The 19,341-nt window shown below is 40.8% G+C and overlaps 1 protein-coding gene across 3 annotated transcripts in view; it reads right to left on the reverse strand.

Annotated features, from left to right (window-relative positions):
• Nucleotides 1–19,341, reverse strand: part of Catsperb (catsper channel auxiliary subunit beta) — a 199,454-nt gene that overhangs the window by 52,753 nt on the left and 127,360 nt on the right. For all 3 annotated transcript variants that reach the window (XM_087911568.1, XM_087911569.1, XM_087911570.1), the window contains one exon: nucleotides 15,121–15,275. In XM_087911568.1, the coding sequence (XP_087767694.1) occupies nucleotides 15,121–15,275 (155 nt within the window). The remainder of the gene's footprint in view (nucleotides 1–15,120; nucleotides 15,276–19,341) is intronic.

Genomic DNA, 19,341 nt, shown 5'->3' on the forward strand with positions numbered 1-19,341 from the left:
GGGTGTTGGGAGGAGGGTCAGAAATGGAAACTTTTATAATTTAATAAACTTTGGGAAAAAAAAGAAAATAGAGAAAGCACACATTGGAGACTTAACAGCACACCTGAAAGCTCTGGAAAAAAAGAAGCAGACTCACCCAGGAGGAGTGAAGACTGAAAATAATCAAACTGAGGGCTGAAATCAACAAAATAGAAACACAGAAAACAATCCAAAGAATCAACGAAACAAAAAGTTGGTTCTTGGAGAAAATCAACAAGATTGACAAACCCCTAGCCAAACTAATCAAACGGCAGAGAGAGAACACTCAAATTAATAAGATCAGAAATGAAAAGGGGGACATAGCAACAGACACAGAGGAAATTCAGAGAATCATTAGATCTTACTACGAAAGTTTATATGCCACAAAGTTGGAAAATGTACAAGAAATGGATTGGTTTTTAGATAAATACCATTTACCAAAGTTAAATCAAGACCAGGTGAACAATCTAAATAGACCTGTTAGTCGCAAGGAAATAGAAGCTGTTATCAAAAACCTTCCGAACAAAAAAAGCCCAGGGCCATATGGCTTCAATGCAGAATTCTACCAGAACTTCCAAGAAGAGCTGATACCTATACTCCTTAAGGTAATTCACAATATAGAAACAGAAGAGTCATTGCCAAACTCTTTTTATGAAGCTACAGTTACCCTGATACCAAAACCACATAAAGACACAACCAAGAAAGAGAATTACAGGCCAATCTCACTCATGAATATCGACGCGAAAATTCTCAATAAAATACTGGCAAACCGAATCCAAGAACACATTAGAAAAATTATCCATTATGATTAAGTAGGCTTCATCCCAGAGATGCAGGGCTGGTTCAACATACGCAAATCTATCAATGTAATCCATCATATAAATAAACTGAAAGAAAAAAAACCATATGATCATTTCATTAGATGCTGAAAAACCATTTGACAAAATTCAACATCCCTTTATGATAAAGGTGTTGAAGAGATTGGGGATAAAAGGATCATACCTAAATATAATAAAAGCTATTTACAGCAAGCTGACAACTAACATCAAACTGAATGGAGAGAAACTCAAAGCCATTCCATTGAAATCAGGAACACAACAAGGCTGTCCACTCTCCCCATACCTCTTCAATATAGTGATTGAAGTTCTAGCAATAGCAATACGACAACATAAGGGGATCAAGGGGACTCGAATTGGAAAGGAAGAAGTTAAACTCTCGTTATTTGCAGACGATATGATAGTATACATAAGTGACCCCAAAAACTCTACCAAAAAACTCCTACAGCTGATAAACACCTTTAGTAATGTGACAGGATACAAGATCAACTCCAAAAAATCAGTGTCCCTCCTATACACAAAGGATAAAGAAGCAGGGAGGGAAATCAGAGAAACTTCACCTTTCCCAATAGCCACAAATAGCATAAAATATCTTGGGATAACTCTGACCAAGGAAGTGAAAGACCTATTTGACAAGAACTTTAAGTCTTTGAAGAAAGAAATTGAGGAGGATACCAGAAAATAGAAAGATCTCCCCTACTCTTGGATTGGGAGGATCAACATAGTAAAAATGGCAATTCTACCAAAAGCAATCTATAGATTCAATGCAATCCCCATCAAAATACCATCAAACTTCTTCGCAGACCTTGAGAGAATAATAATCAATTTTATATGGCAAAACAAAAAACCCAGGATAGCCAGAACAATCTTAAATAATAAAGGAACTTCTGGAGGTATAACCATCCCTGACTTCAAACTCTATTACACAGCTACAGTATTGAAAACAGCTTGGTATTGGCATAAGAACAGAGAAGTCGACCTATGGAATCGAATAGAAGACCCAGATATTTACCCACAAACCTATGAACACTTGATTTTCGACAAGGGAGCTAAAGGTATGCAATGGAAGAAGGAAAGCATCTTTAACAAATGGTGCTGGCATAACTGGATGTCAACCTGTAAAAGAATGAAAGTAGATCCATATCTATCACCATGCACAAAAATCAAGTCCAAAAGGATTAAAGACCTCAACATTAATCTGACCACTTTGAACCTGATAGAAGAGAAAGTGGGAAGTAGTCTACAAGATATAGGCACAGGAGACCACTTCCTAGGTAGAATCCCAGTAGCACAGACAATAAGAGAATCAATGAATAAATGGGACCTCCTGAAAGTGAGAAGCTTCTGTAAAGCAAAGGACACCGTCAGTAAGACAAAAAGGCCTTCTGACTGGGAGAAGATCTTCACCAACCCCTCATCAGACAAAGGCCTGATCTCCAAAATATACAAAAAACTCAAGAACCTAGACACTGAAACTCTAATTAACCCAATTAAAAAATGGGGTGCTGATCTGAACAGAGAATTCTCAACAGAAGGACTTCGAATGGCCAAAAGACACTTAAGGTCATGCTCAACATCCTTAGCAATCAGGGAAATGCAAATCAAAACAACTATGAGATACCATTTTACACCGGTCAGAATAGCTAAAGTCAAAAACACCAATGGTAGCCTATGCTGGAGAGAATGTGGAGAGAGGGGAACTCTCATCCATTGTTGGTGGGAATGCAAACTTGTGCAGTCACTGTGGAAATCAGTGTGGCGGTTTCTCAGGAAACTGGGAGTCAACCTCCCTCAAGACCCAGCAATTCCACTCTTGGGAATATACCCAAGAGATGCCCTATCATACTACAAAAGCATTTGTTCAACTATGTTCATAGCAGCACTATTTGTAATAGCCAGAACCTGGAAACAACCTAGGTGCCCCTCAATAGAAGAATGGTTAAAAAAGGTGTGGAACATATACACATTAGAGTTTTACTCAGCGGTAGAAAACAATGACATCTTGAATTTTGCATGCAAATGTATGGACATAGAAAATGCTTTACTGAGTGAGGTAACCCAGACCCAAAAAGAGGAATATGGTATGTATTCACTCATAAGTGGATTCTAGCCATAATCAAAGGTCTTTGAGCCTATTATTCCTGATACTAGAGAAGCTAAATAAGAAGGTGAACGTGAAGAAAATCATGTAGTTATCCTCCTGGAGATTGGAAGTAGACAAGAGTGCCAGGCGACCTCGGGTGCATGTTGGGGGTTGAGCGGGTTGTTGGAAGGGGAGAGGGTTAGAGAGAAGGGAGTAGGGGAGGAATGGGGAAAGCTCGGGGGATTTGGATGGGGGAAGGAAGGAAAGATGGATATGGGATCAGGGAAGTATGTATCTCAACTAAGGGAGTCATTTTAGGGTTTACAAGAGACTTGATTTTAAAGGGGATCCCAGGTCCAAGGAGAGATACCCAGATAGTTCTCTGGACAGAGGAGAGGGTGCCTGAACCGGCCTTGGCTCATAACCATACTGAAGAATATTTTGCATATCACCATAGAACCTTCATCTGGCGATGGATGGAGATTGAGACAGAGACCCACATTGGAGCACTGGACTGAGCCCCCAAGGTCTAAATGAGGAGCAGAAGGAGGGAGAACATGAACAAGAAAGGCAGGACTGCGAGGGGTGCGATCATCCACTGATACAAGGGGACTGATCTAATGAGATTTCACCAAGGCCAGTTGGACTGGGACTGAAAGAGCACATGATTCAACCAGATTCTCTGAATGTGGCCGGATTCTCTGAATGTGGCTGGCACGGTGTCTTTCTGAAAAGCCATTGACAATGACACTGGGACTTGTTTCCTCTGCATATACTGGATTTTTGGGATCCAGTCTGTTTGGATGCTCACCTTCCTGGACCTGGAGGGAGGGGGGAGGAACTTGAACTTCCCACAGGGCTGGAAACCCTGACTGCTCTTAGAGATGGAGAGGGAGGAGGAGAGGAAGTGGGGGGAGTGGGAGGGTATTGGGAGGAGGGGCGGAAAGGGAAACTTTTATAAATTCATATACTTTTATAAAAAAAAACTTTTTCAGCATCTAATGTGATGATCATGTATTTTTTATTTTCAGTTTGCTTATATGGTAGTTTACATTGACAAATTTTCATATGTTGAACCATCCCTGCATCTCTGAGATAAAGCCAACTTGATCATGGTGGATGATGGTTCTGATGTGTTCTTGGATTCGATTTGCAGGCATTTTATTTAGTACTTTTGCATGAATGTTCATGAGTGAGATTGGTCTGTAATCTTCTTTCTTAGTCTTTCTGTGGTTTTGGTATCAGAATAATTGTAGCCAAATTAAAAGAGTTTGGCAATGTTCCTTCTGTTTCTATTGTGTGATAAAAATTAAGGATTGTTGATATTAATTCTTCTTTGAAAATCTTGTAGAATTCTGAGCTGAAACCATCTGGTCCTGGGCTTTTTTTTTTTTTTGAGTTGGAAGACTTTTGATGACTGTTTCTAGTTCTTCAACAGGTATAGGTCTATTTAATTTGCTTATCTGGTCTTGATTTAATTTTGGTAAGTGATATTTATTCAGAAAGTTATCCATTTCCTTTAAGTTTTCCAATTTTGTGGAGTACAGGTTTTCAAAATATGACTGATGATTCTCTGTATTTCCTTCCTGCCTGTTGTTATATCTTCCTTTTCATTTCTGATTTTGTTAATTTAGATATTCTCTCTCTGCCTTTGGGTTAGTTTGTTTGAAGGTTTGTCTATTTTGTTAATATTCTCAAAGAACCAACTCTTTGTCTCATTGATTCTTTGTATTGTTTTCTTTGTTTCTATTTTGTTGACTTCAGGTCTCAATTTGATTATTTCTAGCCATCTATTTCTCTTGGATGAGTTTGTTTCTTTTTGTTCTAAAGTTTTCAAATGTTCTGTTAATTCACTAGTGTGGGATTTTTTCAGCTTCTTTATGTAGGCATTTGGTGCTATGAACCTTCCACTTAACACTGTTTTCATTGTGTTCCATAAATTTGGGTATGTTGTGTGGTCATTTTCACTGAATTTTTGGAAGTCTTTAATTTCTCTCTTTATTTCTTCTTTGACCCATTGATGATTCAGCATTGTTTAATTTCCATGTGATTGTGGGTTTTCTGGAATTAGTATTGCTCTTGACTTCTAGTTAAACCACAGTGATCTGATAAGGTACATTAGGTTATTCCAATTTTTTTGTATCTGTTGAGGTTTGTTTTGTTATTGAGTATATGATCAATTTTTGAGAAGTTTCCATGAGGTGCTGAGAAGATGGTATATTTTTTTGTTTAGATGGAATATTCTATAGATGTCTGTTAAGTACATTTGAGTCATAACATTGGTTAGTTCTCTTATTTCTCTGTTCATTTTTTGTCTGGTTAATCTGTCCAGTGGGGAGAGAGGAGTGTTGAAGTCTCCCACTATTAGTGTGTGGGGTTTAATGTATGATTTAAGCTTTAGAAGTGTTTCTTTAACATATGAGGGTGCCCTTGTATTTGGGGCATAGATGTTCAGTATTGAAATTAACTCTTGATGGATTTTTCCTGTGATTAATATGAAATGACCTTCTTTATCTCTTTTGACTGATTTTAGTCTGCAGTCTATTTTGTTAGATATTAGGATAGCTATATCTGCTTGTTTCTTAGGTCCATTTGATTGGTATATTTCTCCCAACCCTTTACTCTGAAATGATGTCTGTCTTTGAGGTTGAAATGTGTTTCTTGTATGCAGAAGGATGGATTCTGTTTTTGTATCCAATCTGTTAGTCTGTGCCTTTTTATAGGTGAGTTGAGTCCATTTACATTAAGGGATATTAATGACCAGTCATTGCTATCTTCTGTTAATTTAGTTTTTATTGTTGGTGATGTTAATTTGTGTGTTTTTTCCTTCTTTGGGATTTGATGCTATGAGACCATCAATTGTCTGTGTTTTTGTTGGTATAGCCAACTTCCTTGGGTTGGAGTTTTGCTTCTAGTATTTTATGTAGGTCTGGGTTTGTGGTTAAGTATTGGTAAGATCTAGACTTGTTATGGAATATCTTGTTTTGTCCTTCTATGGTGATTGACAGTTTTGCTGGGTATGGTAGTCTGGGCTGGCATCCATGGTCTCTTAATGTCTGCATAACGCTTGACAGTGACATTCTGGTTTTCATTGTCTCCAGTGAGAAGTCAGGTGTAATTCTGATAGGTCTACCTTTATATGTTACTTTGCCTTTTTCCTTTGCAACTCTTAATATTCTTTCTTTACTCTGTATGTTTAGTGTTTTGATTATTATGTGGCAAGGGGACTTTTTATCTGGATCCAGTCTTTTTGTTGTTCTGTAAGCTTCTTGTATCTTGATGGGCATATCTTTCTTTAGGTTAGGAAAGTTCTCTCCTATCATTTTGTTAAATATATTTTCTGTACTTTTTAGTTGAACTTCTTTTCCTTCTTCCATCCTATTATTCTTATATTTGGCCTTTTCATGATATCCCACATTTCCTGGAGATTTTGGATTAAGCTTTTCTTAGATTTAATGTTTTCTTTAACTGATGAGTCTATTTCCTATATTGTATCTTCAGCACTTGAGATTCTCTCTTCCATCTCTTGTATGCTGCTGTTCATGCTTGCATTTGGGGTTCCTGATCGTTTTCTCGTGGTTTCTGTTTCTATAATTCTCTCGGCTTGTGTTTTCTTTATTGTCTCTATTTCAGTTTTCAAGTCTTGAATAGTTTCTTTCATATGTTTGACTACTTTGGTTTTCTTTATGGGATTCACTGATGTCCTCCAATCTTTCATTTGTCTCTTCTTTCATTTCTTTGAGGGAATTTCTCATTTCCTCTTAAAGAGTTTCGAACATTCTCCTGAAGTTATTTTTTAGGTAATTTTCTTCTGCTTCGTCTTTATTTGGTTGTTCAAGTCTTCTGTTGTGCAATCTCTAGATTTTACTGATGTTGTGTTTTTCTTTGTGGTGTTGCATGTGTTTTTATCTTATCTACCCATCTTTTCCTCTAATTGGTTAGTTGGTACTGTCTGTGACATTGTGATCAATCTTCCAGATGACAGTGGATCCAAGGCTCAGATTATTGCTCCTCATGGTGTAGTCAGTGTCATTGTTCCATTCACCCCATTGGTTACTCCATGTTCTTGGAGGTCACTCAGCGCTCCTGGGGTTTGCCCTGCTTCTGTGGAGTTTGATGTCTCAAGCCTGCTCTGAACTAGGTTGCTGGTTCAGCCCTGCTACTATAAATGTCCCTGGTCTGGATCCACTCCTGCAGAGGTCCTTGACTTGGGGTTGGTCCTGCAAAGTCTCTGGCTCTGATCTACTCCCTTGGAGGTCCCAGACTAACACCTGGACTTGCAGAGGTCTCTGATTCCTGCCTTATCCTTTGGAGGTCCCAGACTCATGCCCAGGCCCACAGGGGTCCTGGCTCAGGCCCACTCCCTCAGCTGTTGTTCCCCTGTACCTGCTATTGTGGACTTCGCTGTCTCAGGTCTGCTCCAGCCTAGGTCGCTGGCTCAGTACTGTTTCTGTAAATGTCCCTAGTCTGAATCTGCTCCCATTCATGCAGAGTTTGCTGTCTCAGACTTTCTCCGGCATAGGTTACTGGCTCAGTCCTACTCCTGCAGTTTGCCATCCCTGGCCTGCTCCATCCTAGGTCGCTGGCCAGTCTTATCTCTGCAAATGTCCCTGGTTGATGTAGGTGGGCCTTCTGTATATGTGTTATTTCCATTGGTTAATAAAGAGACTGCCTTGGCCCTTTGATAGGACAGAAAATTAGGTAGGCAGAGTAAACAGAACAGAATGCTGGGAAGAGGGCAATGAGACAGACTCCATGGAGCCAGCCACCAGGTCAGACATGCTGAATCTTTCCCAATAAGCCACCACCTCGTGGTGCTACACAGATTATTAGAAATAGGTTAATCAAGATGTGAGAGTTAGCCAGTAACTAACTCTCTAGAGATAATGGGCCAGGCAGTGTTTAAAAGAATACAATTTGTGTGTTGTTATTTCCGGGGCTAAGCTAGCTGTGTGGGAGCCAGGAGGGATGAAAAGTAGGCCTGCCCGCAGCTCCTCACTACACCTGGTCTGAACCCACTCCTGTTCCAGTGGAGCTTGCTGTCTCAGGTCCACTCTGGCACAGGTAGCTGTCTCAGTCCTGCTCCTGTGGAGCTCACTACCTCAGGCCTGCTCCAGCCTAGGTCGCTGGCCCAGTCCTGCTTCCACAAATAACCCTGGTCTGGATCCACTCCTGTTCCTGTGGAGTTTACCTTCCCAGACACACTCTGGCCCAGGTTGCTGGCTCAGTCCTGTTTCCATAAATTTCCCTGGTCTGGATCTCCTCCCACTCACATGGAGTTCACTGTCTCAGGCCTGCTCAGGCCTAGGTCGCTGGATCCACTCCTGCTCCTGTAGAGTTTGCCATCCCAGGCCTATTCCAACCCAGGTCACTGACTCAATCCTGATCCTGTGGAGTTCACTGTCTCAGGTCTGCTCTGGCCTAGGTCACTGGCTCAGTCCTGTTTTCATAAATGTCCTTGGTCTGGATCTGCTCTCACTCATGTGAAGTTCACTGTCTCAGGCCCTGATGAATATCTTAAATATCACCATAGAACCTTCACCCAGTAACTGATGGAAACAGAGGCAGAGACCTGCAGAGGAGCACTGGACTGAACTCCCAAAGTTCAGTTAAAGAGTGGGAGGAGTGAGAATATGAGAAAAGAGGTTAAGACCATGATAGGGACATCCATTGAAAGAGTTTACCTGAGCTAATGGGAGCTCACCAACTCCAGCCAGACAGGGAAGGAACCAGCATAGGATCAAGCTAGACCCTCTTAATGTGGATGACAGTTGTATGCCTGGGACAGACTGCAGGGACACTGGCAATGGCACCGGGATTTATCCCTATTGACTAAACTAGCTTTTTAGGAACCCGTTCTCTTTGGATGAATACCTTGTTCAGTCTAGATATAGTAGGGAGGGCCTTAGTCCTTCCCCACAGCAATGTGCCTTACCCTCTCTGAGGAGTGGATTGGGGGTGAGGTGGGGAGGAGGTGGAGGGAATGGCAGGAAGGGAGGGAGTGGGAACTGGGTTTGGTATGTAAAATTTAAAAAAAAAGAGAGTTTGTTTTCTGTTTTTAATAAAGAAAAGAGGCTTCCTGACTCAGAAAACCTCACAGCTCTTTTAAGAAACTCAAAAGACTTACATGGTGTTTATGAGCAGTCAGCATCAAACTTCTTGGTGGTAGCACGGACCTAGAAACTCCACAGAGTTATAGCAACACATCTGACTCCCACCAGTGCCTCCACCATGAAGCCAGACTCTCATAAAGTGAAGGAATAGGAAGGAGCCAGCCACCAAAGCTGCAGCTTTAATCCTAACCTAATCCACTTAGGAGACTCATATGATCATAAAAAGATAGAGATATATAGTAAAGACAGATTCAGATAAGAAAGAAAACCTCTAAATGGTTTACGGTGTGTTTAAAAATACACATAAACTTGGGAGAGAAAAGAAAAAGGACAGAGAAAGAAACAGAGTAGTTGGGTGTGGTGGCACACACCTTTAATCCCAGCACTGGGGAGGCAGAGGCAGGCAGATCTCTGTGAATTTGAGGCCAGCCTGGGCTACCACATTTACTACCAAAGAGTAAATTCCTGGACTGCCAAAGATAGAGAAATCCTGCCTCCAAAAAAAAAACCAAAAATTAAAAATAAAAAAAATAGAGTGAAAAAAACATGTAATGATGGAAAATACACAGAGAATCTGAATCCTGTATGTTATTGTGTAATCTTTGAATTGTTTGACTGCTGAGGAAGGAGTAACTGCTGCTAAAAGACATTTGATTATAAATGCTAGTGGATTAATTCAACCTATATATTTTCAAAATACCTTGACTTCAAAATTTAAGCCAAAAATATGTTGCTTTGGAGAAGAGGGTTTACTTTTTTTCCATGGCAAATGAAAGGCTGTGAATTCATTCCGGGTTAAGAAAAATAAGGTTTGAATGAGGAAGATTCCCTGAAAAAAATCCCTGATAGGAGTGCATGGACCAGATTATCCAACATTTTAGAGCATCTCTGTTGCAGTTTCCTCTGAGTTCTACATCCAGAACAGTTTCAAGACTGCTGGCTAAGAAGACCAAGTCTCATAGAATACTCCAGTCAGGACATGACCATAATCCTAAATTTTCTTTGAGTCCCCCTAAGATTATCAGTGCCCCCAATCAGCAGAATGTAACCTAAAAAACTACACCCACATTCCCAAAAAAATGAATTATGGATGATTACTTTGTTTAGTGTGTTGGTTAAAAGTTGTTATGGATAATAGCCTAAAAATAGTTAAACAAAGGAGATTAGATTCAGAGTCTTGTTTTGAAAAGTAAAAAGGGGAAGTGCTGTGGGATAATGATTTTTACACTGTAAAGGTTTGTCGCTCTTATTGGTTTAATAAAATACTGATTGACCAGCAGCCAGACAGAAAGTATAGGTGGGGTAACTAAACTAAGATACTTCTGGAAGACAAAGAAGAACCAGCCAGATGTAGAGGAAGTAAAATGAGAATGCCTCACTGAGAAAAGGTACCAAGTCACATGGCTAAGCATAGACAAAAATTATGGCTTAAATTAAGTTGTAAGAGCTAGTCAATAAGAAGCCTGAGTTAATAAATGAAATAGTTTATAATTAATATAGGCCTCTGTGTGTTTCTTTGGAACTGGATGACTGCAGAATGGGGTGGAGCAGAAATTTCCATCTACAGTACTCCAAGACTATTATATACTGGCTTGTTTCCCATGGATTGCTCAGCCTGCTTTCTTATAGAACCCAGGACCACCAGCCCAGGGGTGGCACCACTCATAGTGGGCTGGGTCCTCCCCATCAATCACTAAATGAAAAAAAAATGTCTTACAGCTGAATCTCATGGAGACATTTCCTCAACTGAGGCTCCTTCCTCTCTGATGACTCCAGCTGTGTCAAACTGACACACAAACAAGCCAGTCCACTGCCCCATACAATCCGGCCTTCACCTTCTCACTGACCTTGTGCTATGCCGCCTCTCCACGCTTGCACACAGTGGCCTTCTTCCTGCTTATTAAACACTCCCCTCTGTATTCTCATCTGAATTTCTTTCCAGGCTCTCGACACTTAGGGGTTTTGTTTGTTTTTATTTTTATTTATTTTTTTAAATTTCATTTTACATTCCAATCACAGTTCTCCCCTCCACACCTCCTCCTGCCCCCATCAACTTCACCCCAGCTCACCCCCACCTACACCTCCCAAAGGATAAGGCCAAGATCCAGGAATCCAGTAAAAGAGAAGGAAGAGGGGATACATGAGCAAGGGAGGTCAAGATCATAATGGGAAATCTGCAGAGACAACGGAACTAAGCTTGTGGAAACTCGTGGACTCTAGAACAAAAGCTATGGAGCCGCCATGGTACTAAACTAGTCCGTCTGCATGTGAGAGATAGTTGTATATCTTGAAACTTAGTTTTCAACACTCAATCTTTCTCACATCCCATGTCTTAGATTTCCTTTCTTTATAGTATAGACAAGATCTAACTGGTTTTCCTTATTTGATTGTATGCTTGTGTCTATTCATTAAAATGCCTGTCCTTCTCCTTTAAGGTTCATGTACTGAGAATCCTTAAAGTAATGTTAAGAGGTAGTTATAGCACCAGAGTTTATTGTAGCAGTTTATGTGCATGAGGGTTTTGTCTGCATGTGTGCTTAGTATTGGCACAAGTCAGAAGGCGGCACTGGATCCCTTGTAATTGGGGACAGAAATTGTATTCCACAAAAGGGGGTTCTGTGAACGAAATCTGGTTCCTCTGGAAGACCAAGTGCTCTCCTCCACTCAGATATCTCTCCAGCCTCCTGGGCTAGGTAGTTTCCATGACTAAATTGGCACAGCCTGGAGTCATCTGAGAGGAAAACCTCCATTGGGTAATCTGACTAGATCAGACTGGGCATTTCTGTGGCGGGGGTGGTTTCCCTTGATTGTTAATTGATGTAGCAGGGCTCATCTCACTGTAGGCAGCACCATTCCTTGGGCAAATGGGTTTGGGTTATCTAAGGAAGCTAGTGAAGTGTGATCCAGTGATGCAGCCAGCACACAAACGTATAACTGATCAAAGTGCTGATAATAAATGACAATGCTGTAGAATAGTGGACCAAAGCTCATCCCTAAGTGGGAAAATAAACATCCAAGCTATATCACCTCTCTAAGGCTCAGGGAACATTAGAGGAGAGAGAGAGGGAGGGGGAGAGGGAGAGGGAGAGGGAGAGAGAGAGAGAGAGAGAGAGAGAGAGAGAGAGAGAGAATAAACATCAGCCCAAACTGTTACAGGTGCCAAAGGCCACGTCTGCATCAGTATGTGAGTCTGGAAAGGCTGGAGCACTTGGGCAAAGGGACTTTACAATTAAGGAAAGCTCCATGGCTTTCCTTTGAAGGCTCATGACAAAGATTCAGGCAAGACAATCTAGAAAAGATTCTAGAATGAATCAGAGAACATGAAGAAGCAGGCTTATTGTATCACCAGATTCTCTGAACTTTGTTTCATGGAAAGTAAAACCCTAATCCACATGAGATTGGATGAAACGTGCACACAGGCTTCACAGTACTACCTGAGGATTCTTGCTCTCAATCTCTACCTTCCTCATCACCTTGCTCCTCTTCTCTAGGAAGAGAAAGCTGTAAGCAGTTATTTAAGAAAACAAAGACAATTCTCTGCAGTGCACAGGCTAATACACTTTATAGAAGAGAAAACTAGAACACAATTCTTGAGCCACTAAAGAGTACCAAGAATGTATCTTTTTCCTAAATGTCTAAGGTATTAAGTAGAACTAGCCACCAGCAAGATGGCTCAATAGGTGAATTCATGTAGGTAGTCCTCTGATCCCACATGTGGCACGTGCATGCGTGTGTGTGTGTGTGTGCGCGCACACACACACACACACACGCACAGAGTGAGAGAGAGAGAGAATAAATATTTCAAAACAAAAGAAAAATAATTATTAAAGTCACTTGAGAAAGATAAATTCCACCCACAAAGTAATTTCAGACATAAAGCAGAATTTGGTTGCCTCAAGATATAACTTCTATTAAGAGAATTTTTTTTTCCCTTAAGGAAACCTGACAACCTAAATCTAAGAGTCACATAGATAATCAAAAGTCAAACAGGCAGAGGCAGGGATGTTGTGGGAGTAACTTCTGCTGCCTCAACCAATAGTCGCTGAAATACGAGCCCACAGTGCAGCGGGGAGTGACTTCCGCTCTGTCAGCCAATAGCTGCTGAAATACCAGCCCACTGGGGCGTGGTATATTTCTCTTTTAAAAAGAGAAGCAGATCCGGATCAGGCCCTCTTGGTTCTGGCTCTTGGTTCCGGTGCTTGCTCCTGGCTCCTGCTCCCGGCTCCTGTGACTAGGCTCCCTTCCTGATGGTTTATGGTGTATGTAAGTTTTACCCCCCAAAATAAATAACCCCTTAAAACATAACTGGTGTGGGATTGATTTGCCGAACGACGTCCCCTTTCCCAGTAAAGTTTGTCCTTGGGTTTAGGGACATCATTTAGGGGTTGGTTATAATTAGTATAGGGTTGAGGGTTGGGGGAGGAATTTTATAAGTGCAGGAATCCTTAAAAAAAAAAGAGGGATAATTGGATTATGGGATAATAGCTTTGTACTTGTGAGTTATTGTTTTTAGACAAATATATTGGTATTGATTCTTATATATTGATACAAATTTAAATTATGTTGACTATTTTATGCATGCATGCTTCTACCTCTGTTTAAAACATTTTTATGTATTGACATATATATTGTATTGATATATGTATATTTTACCATATTGCATTGTGCACTTCTACCTCTGATTAAGATACTTATATATATTTACCATATTGCAATGTATACTTGCACATTGTTTATATTTGGAGGTCATATTGTCCCCATTTATTGCACAGTTGTTTACTATTTCAGTCTTTAAGTTAGATAGATATTGAGAATAATATAGATCAATAGTCATCTAAGTTTGTCATTTATAATTAGACTAATCAGGTTCTTTAGATACATAGACATTATATTCAATATAGATAGATAATCTTCAACCTCTTCAAAGAGCTATAGAAAATGGCCTTTAATCTAACTCAGAGTTCTATGGTAGGGAGACACAATCGCTCCTGGCAACACTGATCTATTCCCGAGAGAATGTTGAACACCAAAGACACTCCACCTGGAGCCTTTCTTCTTGGCAGAACTGGCCTTTGGGTAAAGAAATGCCCATACCTCAACTACTGACAGAGTTACAGAGTATCCGTAAATGGATAAAACAGGACTGTCATATCCTGCCAAGACAGGATAAGATAGTTTTGAAAAGTTCCTTGCCTTTGAAAATGGTATGTCAGTTACGTTAGGCCTTAGCCAAAGTTGGTTGCTTCAACGCTGCAAACGTGATTTTGGGTGTTTGCCCAGGTAGCCAGTTGTCTCTGTGATTTGTTACATGTTCTGGAAGTTTGATTGCACTTCCTAATTACTCAGGTAACATTATTTCCCTTCTCAGATCTTTGATGGGATTGAAGATTATATAAACGTAGTTACTTTCCTTTCATGACGTGGCCAAGTTATTTCTTATACAAGACTTAAGCTAGTTAGAATAGGATATTTGTATTTATTGTATATAATTGTGTAGGTTTGTACTTACTGTATATAATTTCATAGTAGGCTTAGAACTCTCTTACTTAAACAAAAGGGGGAGGTGTTGTGGGAGTAACTTCCGCTGCCTCAACCAATAGTCGCTGAAATACAAGCCCACAGTGCAGCGGGGAGCGACTTCCGCTCCGTCAGCCAAATAGCTGCTGAAATACCAGCCCACTGGGGCATGGTATATTTCTCTTTTAAAAAGAGAAGCAGATCCGGATCAGGCCCTCTTGGTTCCGGCTCTTGGTTCCGGTGCTTGCTCCTGGCTCCTGCTCCCGGCTCCTGCAACTAGGCTCCCTTCCTGACGGTTTATGGTGTATGTAAGTTTTACCCCCCAAAATAAATAACCCCTTAAAACATAACTGGTGTGGGATTGATTCGCCGATACAGGGATATCTCAAGAAGTTCAAGCCAGCCTGGTCAACATACAAAGTTCTAGGCTGGCAAAGAATGTGTAGTGAGAATCTGTCTTATTAAACCAAAAATTCCTTTAAAAATTAGGTTAAAATTTTGAATCTGAAAACCAGCACATATTCTAAATAAGTGTGAGCAAATCATCAATTACCCGAATTCTATCATTTTCCCAAGGTGGAGATTGTTGAACTTCATTTCTTCTATACTGCTGGCAGATGCTGTCTTAGGTACATATGCAAAGAAAAGCATATCCTTGGGAGAAAGGTACTGTGGAGCTAGTGCAGTATTAAAATCCAACCTGGAATGCTGAAATTAGAGAAAAGGAAATATTGTACGTTGAATGTCTTATGTTTCAACTATAACGCAATTCAAATAGCAAACTTGTTTCCCATTCATATCAAAATGGTATGGCTTTACTTACTGACTGGAGTAATATACCTCTATGCTCTCGTGATATCTTTGAATATCTATATATGCAAAAGAGAAAAAGGGTTTTGCAGTGGAGGAAAAGGAAGTCTGATAATTAAGACCCAGTTTGAGGTTCCGGTGCCCTTTGTAGGAGGCTGTGTGTTTATGTGATGTGTTTGGAGGTGCAGATTTTAGAGCTGGGTTATCTATGGTGACATCATCGTGAACTCAGCAGATCCGGTCATAACTGGGTTTTTACTTGGAGTTTTCCTGAGAAAGAGTCCAATAGGGGCCTCTTCTTTGAGCACTGCTTCTCTGAGTCTCGTGCTCTGTGCCTAGAGCCTCCTGGTTCTGGTCTCTGCTGGTCTAATCCATTCCTGGAACTTGTAGAACTTGCAGATTGTCCCTTAAGATAATGTTTGCCTAGATTTCTGACACCTAATTCCTTCATCCTGAACTGAACAGTTTTGAGACTTTTCAGTGGGTGAAATAGAAATGAATACTTGCTTCAAAACAGCTGTTGGAGTCTCCTCTGTTGCTTAGGAGATCAAGTATTGCATGTATGTGTGTGTGCATGCCTGCATGCTTGCATGTGCGTCTGTGTGTGTTGGGCTTGTAGATACTGTAGTCTGTTTTGGGTTATATCTATCAAGTACTGCCTCCAACAAACATTTTCTGTCACGTTTTCCTCCCAGTGTTTGAATTTTGTGTTCTCACCAAGAATGAAAGAGACAGGGAAATGGTGTGGCTAAAAGGACAGATCCTGAATCAATTGCCTCAGTGAAAAACCTGTTTTTATTACCCCCACATAATTTGGGTAGTTATTTACTCTCTGTGCTCCTTGCTTTCCTCCTAAGTAACTGAGGACAAACAGTTGTTAAGATGAGACATTCACAGCAGTGCCTGACAGATGCTAAGAACTACTGATTACTCTTTTCTAGAGAGGGTACATGTATTTGTAGAGAGAAAAATTAAAGTTGTTGAATCAGAGTTCTTCAAATTTGTCATGAGTATTAGAAATCCTACAGTTTCTCTATCATAACAATTTCAACTTTCACTGAAGGGAACTAACCTACTTTCTGCAAAACTATGATGTTGGTGAAATTTTGACACAGTTTTTTGGTTATGTCTAGCAGACTGCTCATATCTTCTGCTTTGTACATTTGCAGAATCCAGACCCCAGGTTCAGTGAATATGTTGGCATCTCCCTCTCATGGAATTCTCTTATGCATGTCTCAGACAGAGAATATTATAACACCTTATTGTCCACCTGTAGCCTTGGTCAGGTATATAGATTGATCTCTTAACTAATATATATTTATTCTTACCATATGTGTATGAGAGCTTTGCTTATGTGCTAGTTTACATTCTAGTGCTGACCATAAGCAACTTGGGGAGGCAATAGCTTATTTTAGATTATAATTTATAGTCCATCAGGAAGGAAAATTAGGGAAAGGACACAGTCGGGAACCTGAAGCCAGGAAATGAAGCAGGGGGCATCTAAGAATGTTTCTTCCTGTGACTGCCCACATTAACCAGTAACCAAGAAAATGCCTCAAAGATCAGGCTCCAAGCCAGTCTGATGTAAGCAACTCCTCAAATGACATTATTCTCCCCATATGTAACTGCATTTGTGTCAAGTTGACGAAACCCAACCAGTACAGCTTACATATATGTGCCACATATGTGTAATTACTGTTTTTAGAGGTAATTAATGTATATTGGATATTCTAGAGCTATATTTATGAATGGTTCAATATGTGGGTTCTGTGATGTGGGATTCCTCTCTGTATGCTGTGACTATCATTGGTTAATAAAGAAACTGCTTTGGGCCTATAGCAGAGCTATAGGGGAACAGAGCTAGGCTGGGGGGAGGGGTAGGGAACTAAACTGAATTCTGGGAGAAAGAAGGCGGAGACAGACGTGCTGAAACATTGCTGATAGGTCACGACCTCGTGGTGATGCACGGATTAATGAAGATGGGTTAAATTAAGATGTAAGAGTTAGCAAATAAGAAGCTAGAGCTAAATGGCCAACCAGTGATTTAATTAATACAGTTTCTGTGTATTTATTTCAGGGCTGAGCAACCGGGAACAAAACAAGCGGCCTCCTTCAACAGTTCTGAATACCAAATTCTGGTCCTCTGGAAGAGTAGCAAAAGTTCTTAGGCACAGAGTTACGTATCTAAGCCTGGACTGACCTATAAAGAGATCCATTCTTTCCATTCTTTTTTATATTTTCTTTATCAAAATGACAGTTTTACCAAATTCCATTGAAACACATTTTACTCTTGGCTGCTTTCTTGATAAGTAATCATTTTCTATCTAAGCTCCCTTCTCTTACCATAAATAGAACGTTATACATTGTAATTAATAAAAAAATATGCATCTATAGCCAGGCAATGGTGGTGCATGACTTTAACCCCAGCTCTCAGGAGGCAGAGACAGCTGTGAGTTTGAGGCCAGACTCCTCTACAGACCTAATTCCAAGATAGGCTCCAAAGCTACAGAGAAACCTGTCTCAGAAACCCCCCTCAAAAAAAATGCATCTATTAACTTCTGAAAAACTGTGCTCTATGTTGGCATTAACAAGGAATAAACTAGGGAGCAGGTGTTATTACAGGAACCATCATTAAACATAGAGCCGGAGGTACAAGGACTGTCAAAATTCCAGGTGATGAGAAACAATAATAAATTTGTAGCCCCAAACTCCAAAAAATCTCACAAAGCAAACTGTAACATAACAGGCTCGTCACTGACTGCAGCAGTGTCTCCTGGATGTTGAGGTAATGCCACAATGCAAAAATTTGCTTCAGGTAAAACATGAAAGAGTCTAGTAATTATCCTTTTCAATAATTTTCTCCTTCTTCCCCCTCCCACCATTTTCCATTCTATGTTATAATCATAAACTGTTAATCTGTCTAAAATTTATTTCTTTTCAAACATTTTTTATAAGCTCCAGGGAGCCAATTTGACCTACCTAAATGGCCCAGACTCGCCCGGAATAAGTATCATTTAATTCTTTCCTTGTCATTCCTAGTCTCAGGAACTCGTAACCTCCCCCCATCTTCCATCTTAAACCTGTCCTCTATTAATCACTCAGAAACCCCTAACTCTCCCCCCATCTTCCATCTTAAACCTCTCCTCTATTAATAACTAGGATCTAAATTCTTTTTTCCCAAACATGATATTGTCTTTCCAGCATCTTGTGAGGTCCAAGCTGCCAGCCGACCCAGTTCCTCAGAGCCTGAAAAATACAGCCATAATCAGCCACCACAGGACGTGGTCAAACATCCCAAACTCCTCGATGCCCACAAAATCAGAATGAAGCAGTCATGAGGGACCTTGCTGCACCCCATTCCCACCCATTAAGATCCTCAAACCCCCAAAATTTTTATGATAAAGAAAAGGGTGAAATGTAATTATTCAGCCACCCTTAAGGCTGCACTTCAGGGTCCTAAGGCAGGCACATGTGGGTGGACCCTTGGGAACAAAGGGCCCGCGTGACCCACGTGCGTGCAGGTATGGTTACCTCCACCCGTGACTCAACTAACCCCCTGTCTGCGCATGTGTGGGTTGCCCACCATCTGCGTCATCAGCGACTGACATGCTCTTGCAAAACCCCTGTGCGCATGTGCAAAGCGTAGGGTCATCCATCATCAGCATCTGATGTAGGCACATCTCCCCCCCCCCCCCCCCCCCCCCGCCACATGTGCTAGGAAGCCTTTAAAAGCTGGCTGCGCCATCTTTATCCTCTCTCCGCTCCCCCTGCCCCTCCCCCCCCACCCCCCCACCCCACCCCGCCCACTATTTCCTCAGGCAGTGAGCACATGCTTCTTCTTTAATAAACTCATAAGTGGGTTTGTTTCATCTCGTGTCCTTTTCTCACTCACGTCAGACATTTCAGCAGGGCTATTTAACATGGACAAGTCAAAATCATTTATCTTCAAGGCCAACGTTGTAAG

Source organism: Myodes glareolus, chromosome 11 (assembly GCF_982192425.1).
Source record: "Myodes glareolus chromosome 11, mMyoGla1.1, whole genome shotgun sequence".
Lineage (NCBI taxonomy): Eukaryota > Metazoa > Chordata > Mammalia > Rodentia > Cricetidae > Myodes > Myodes glareolus.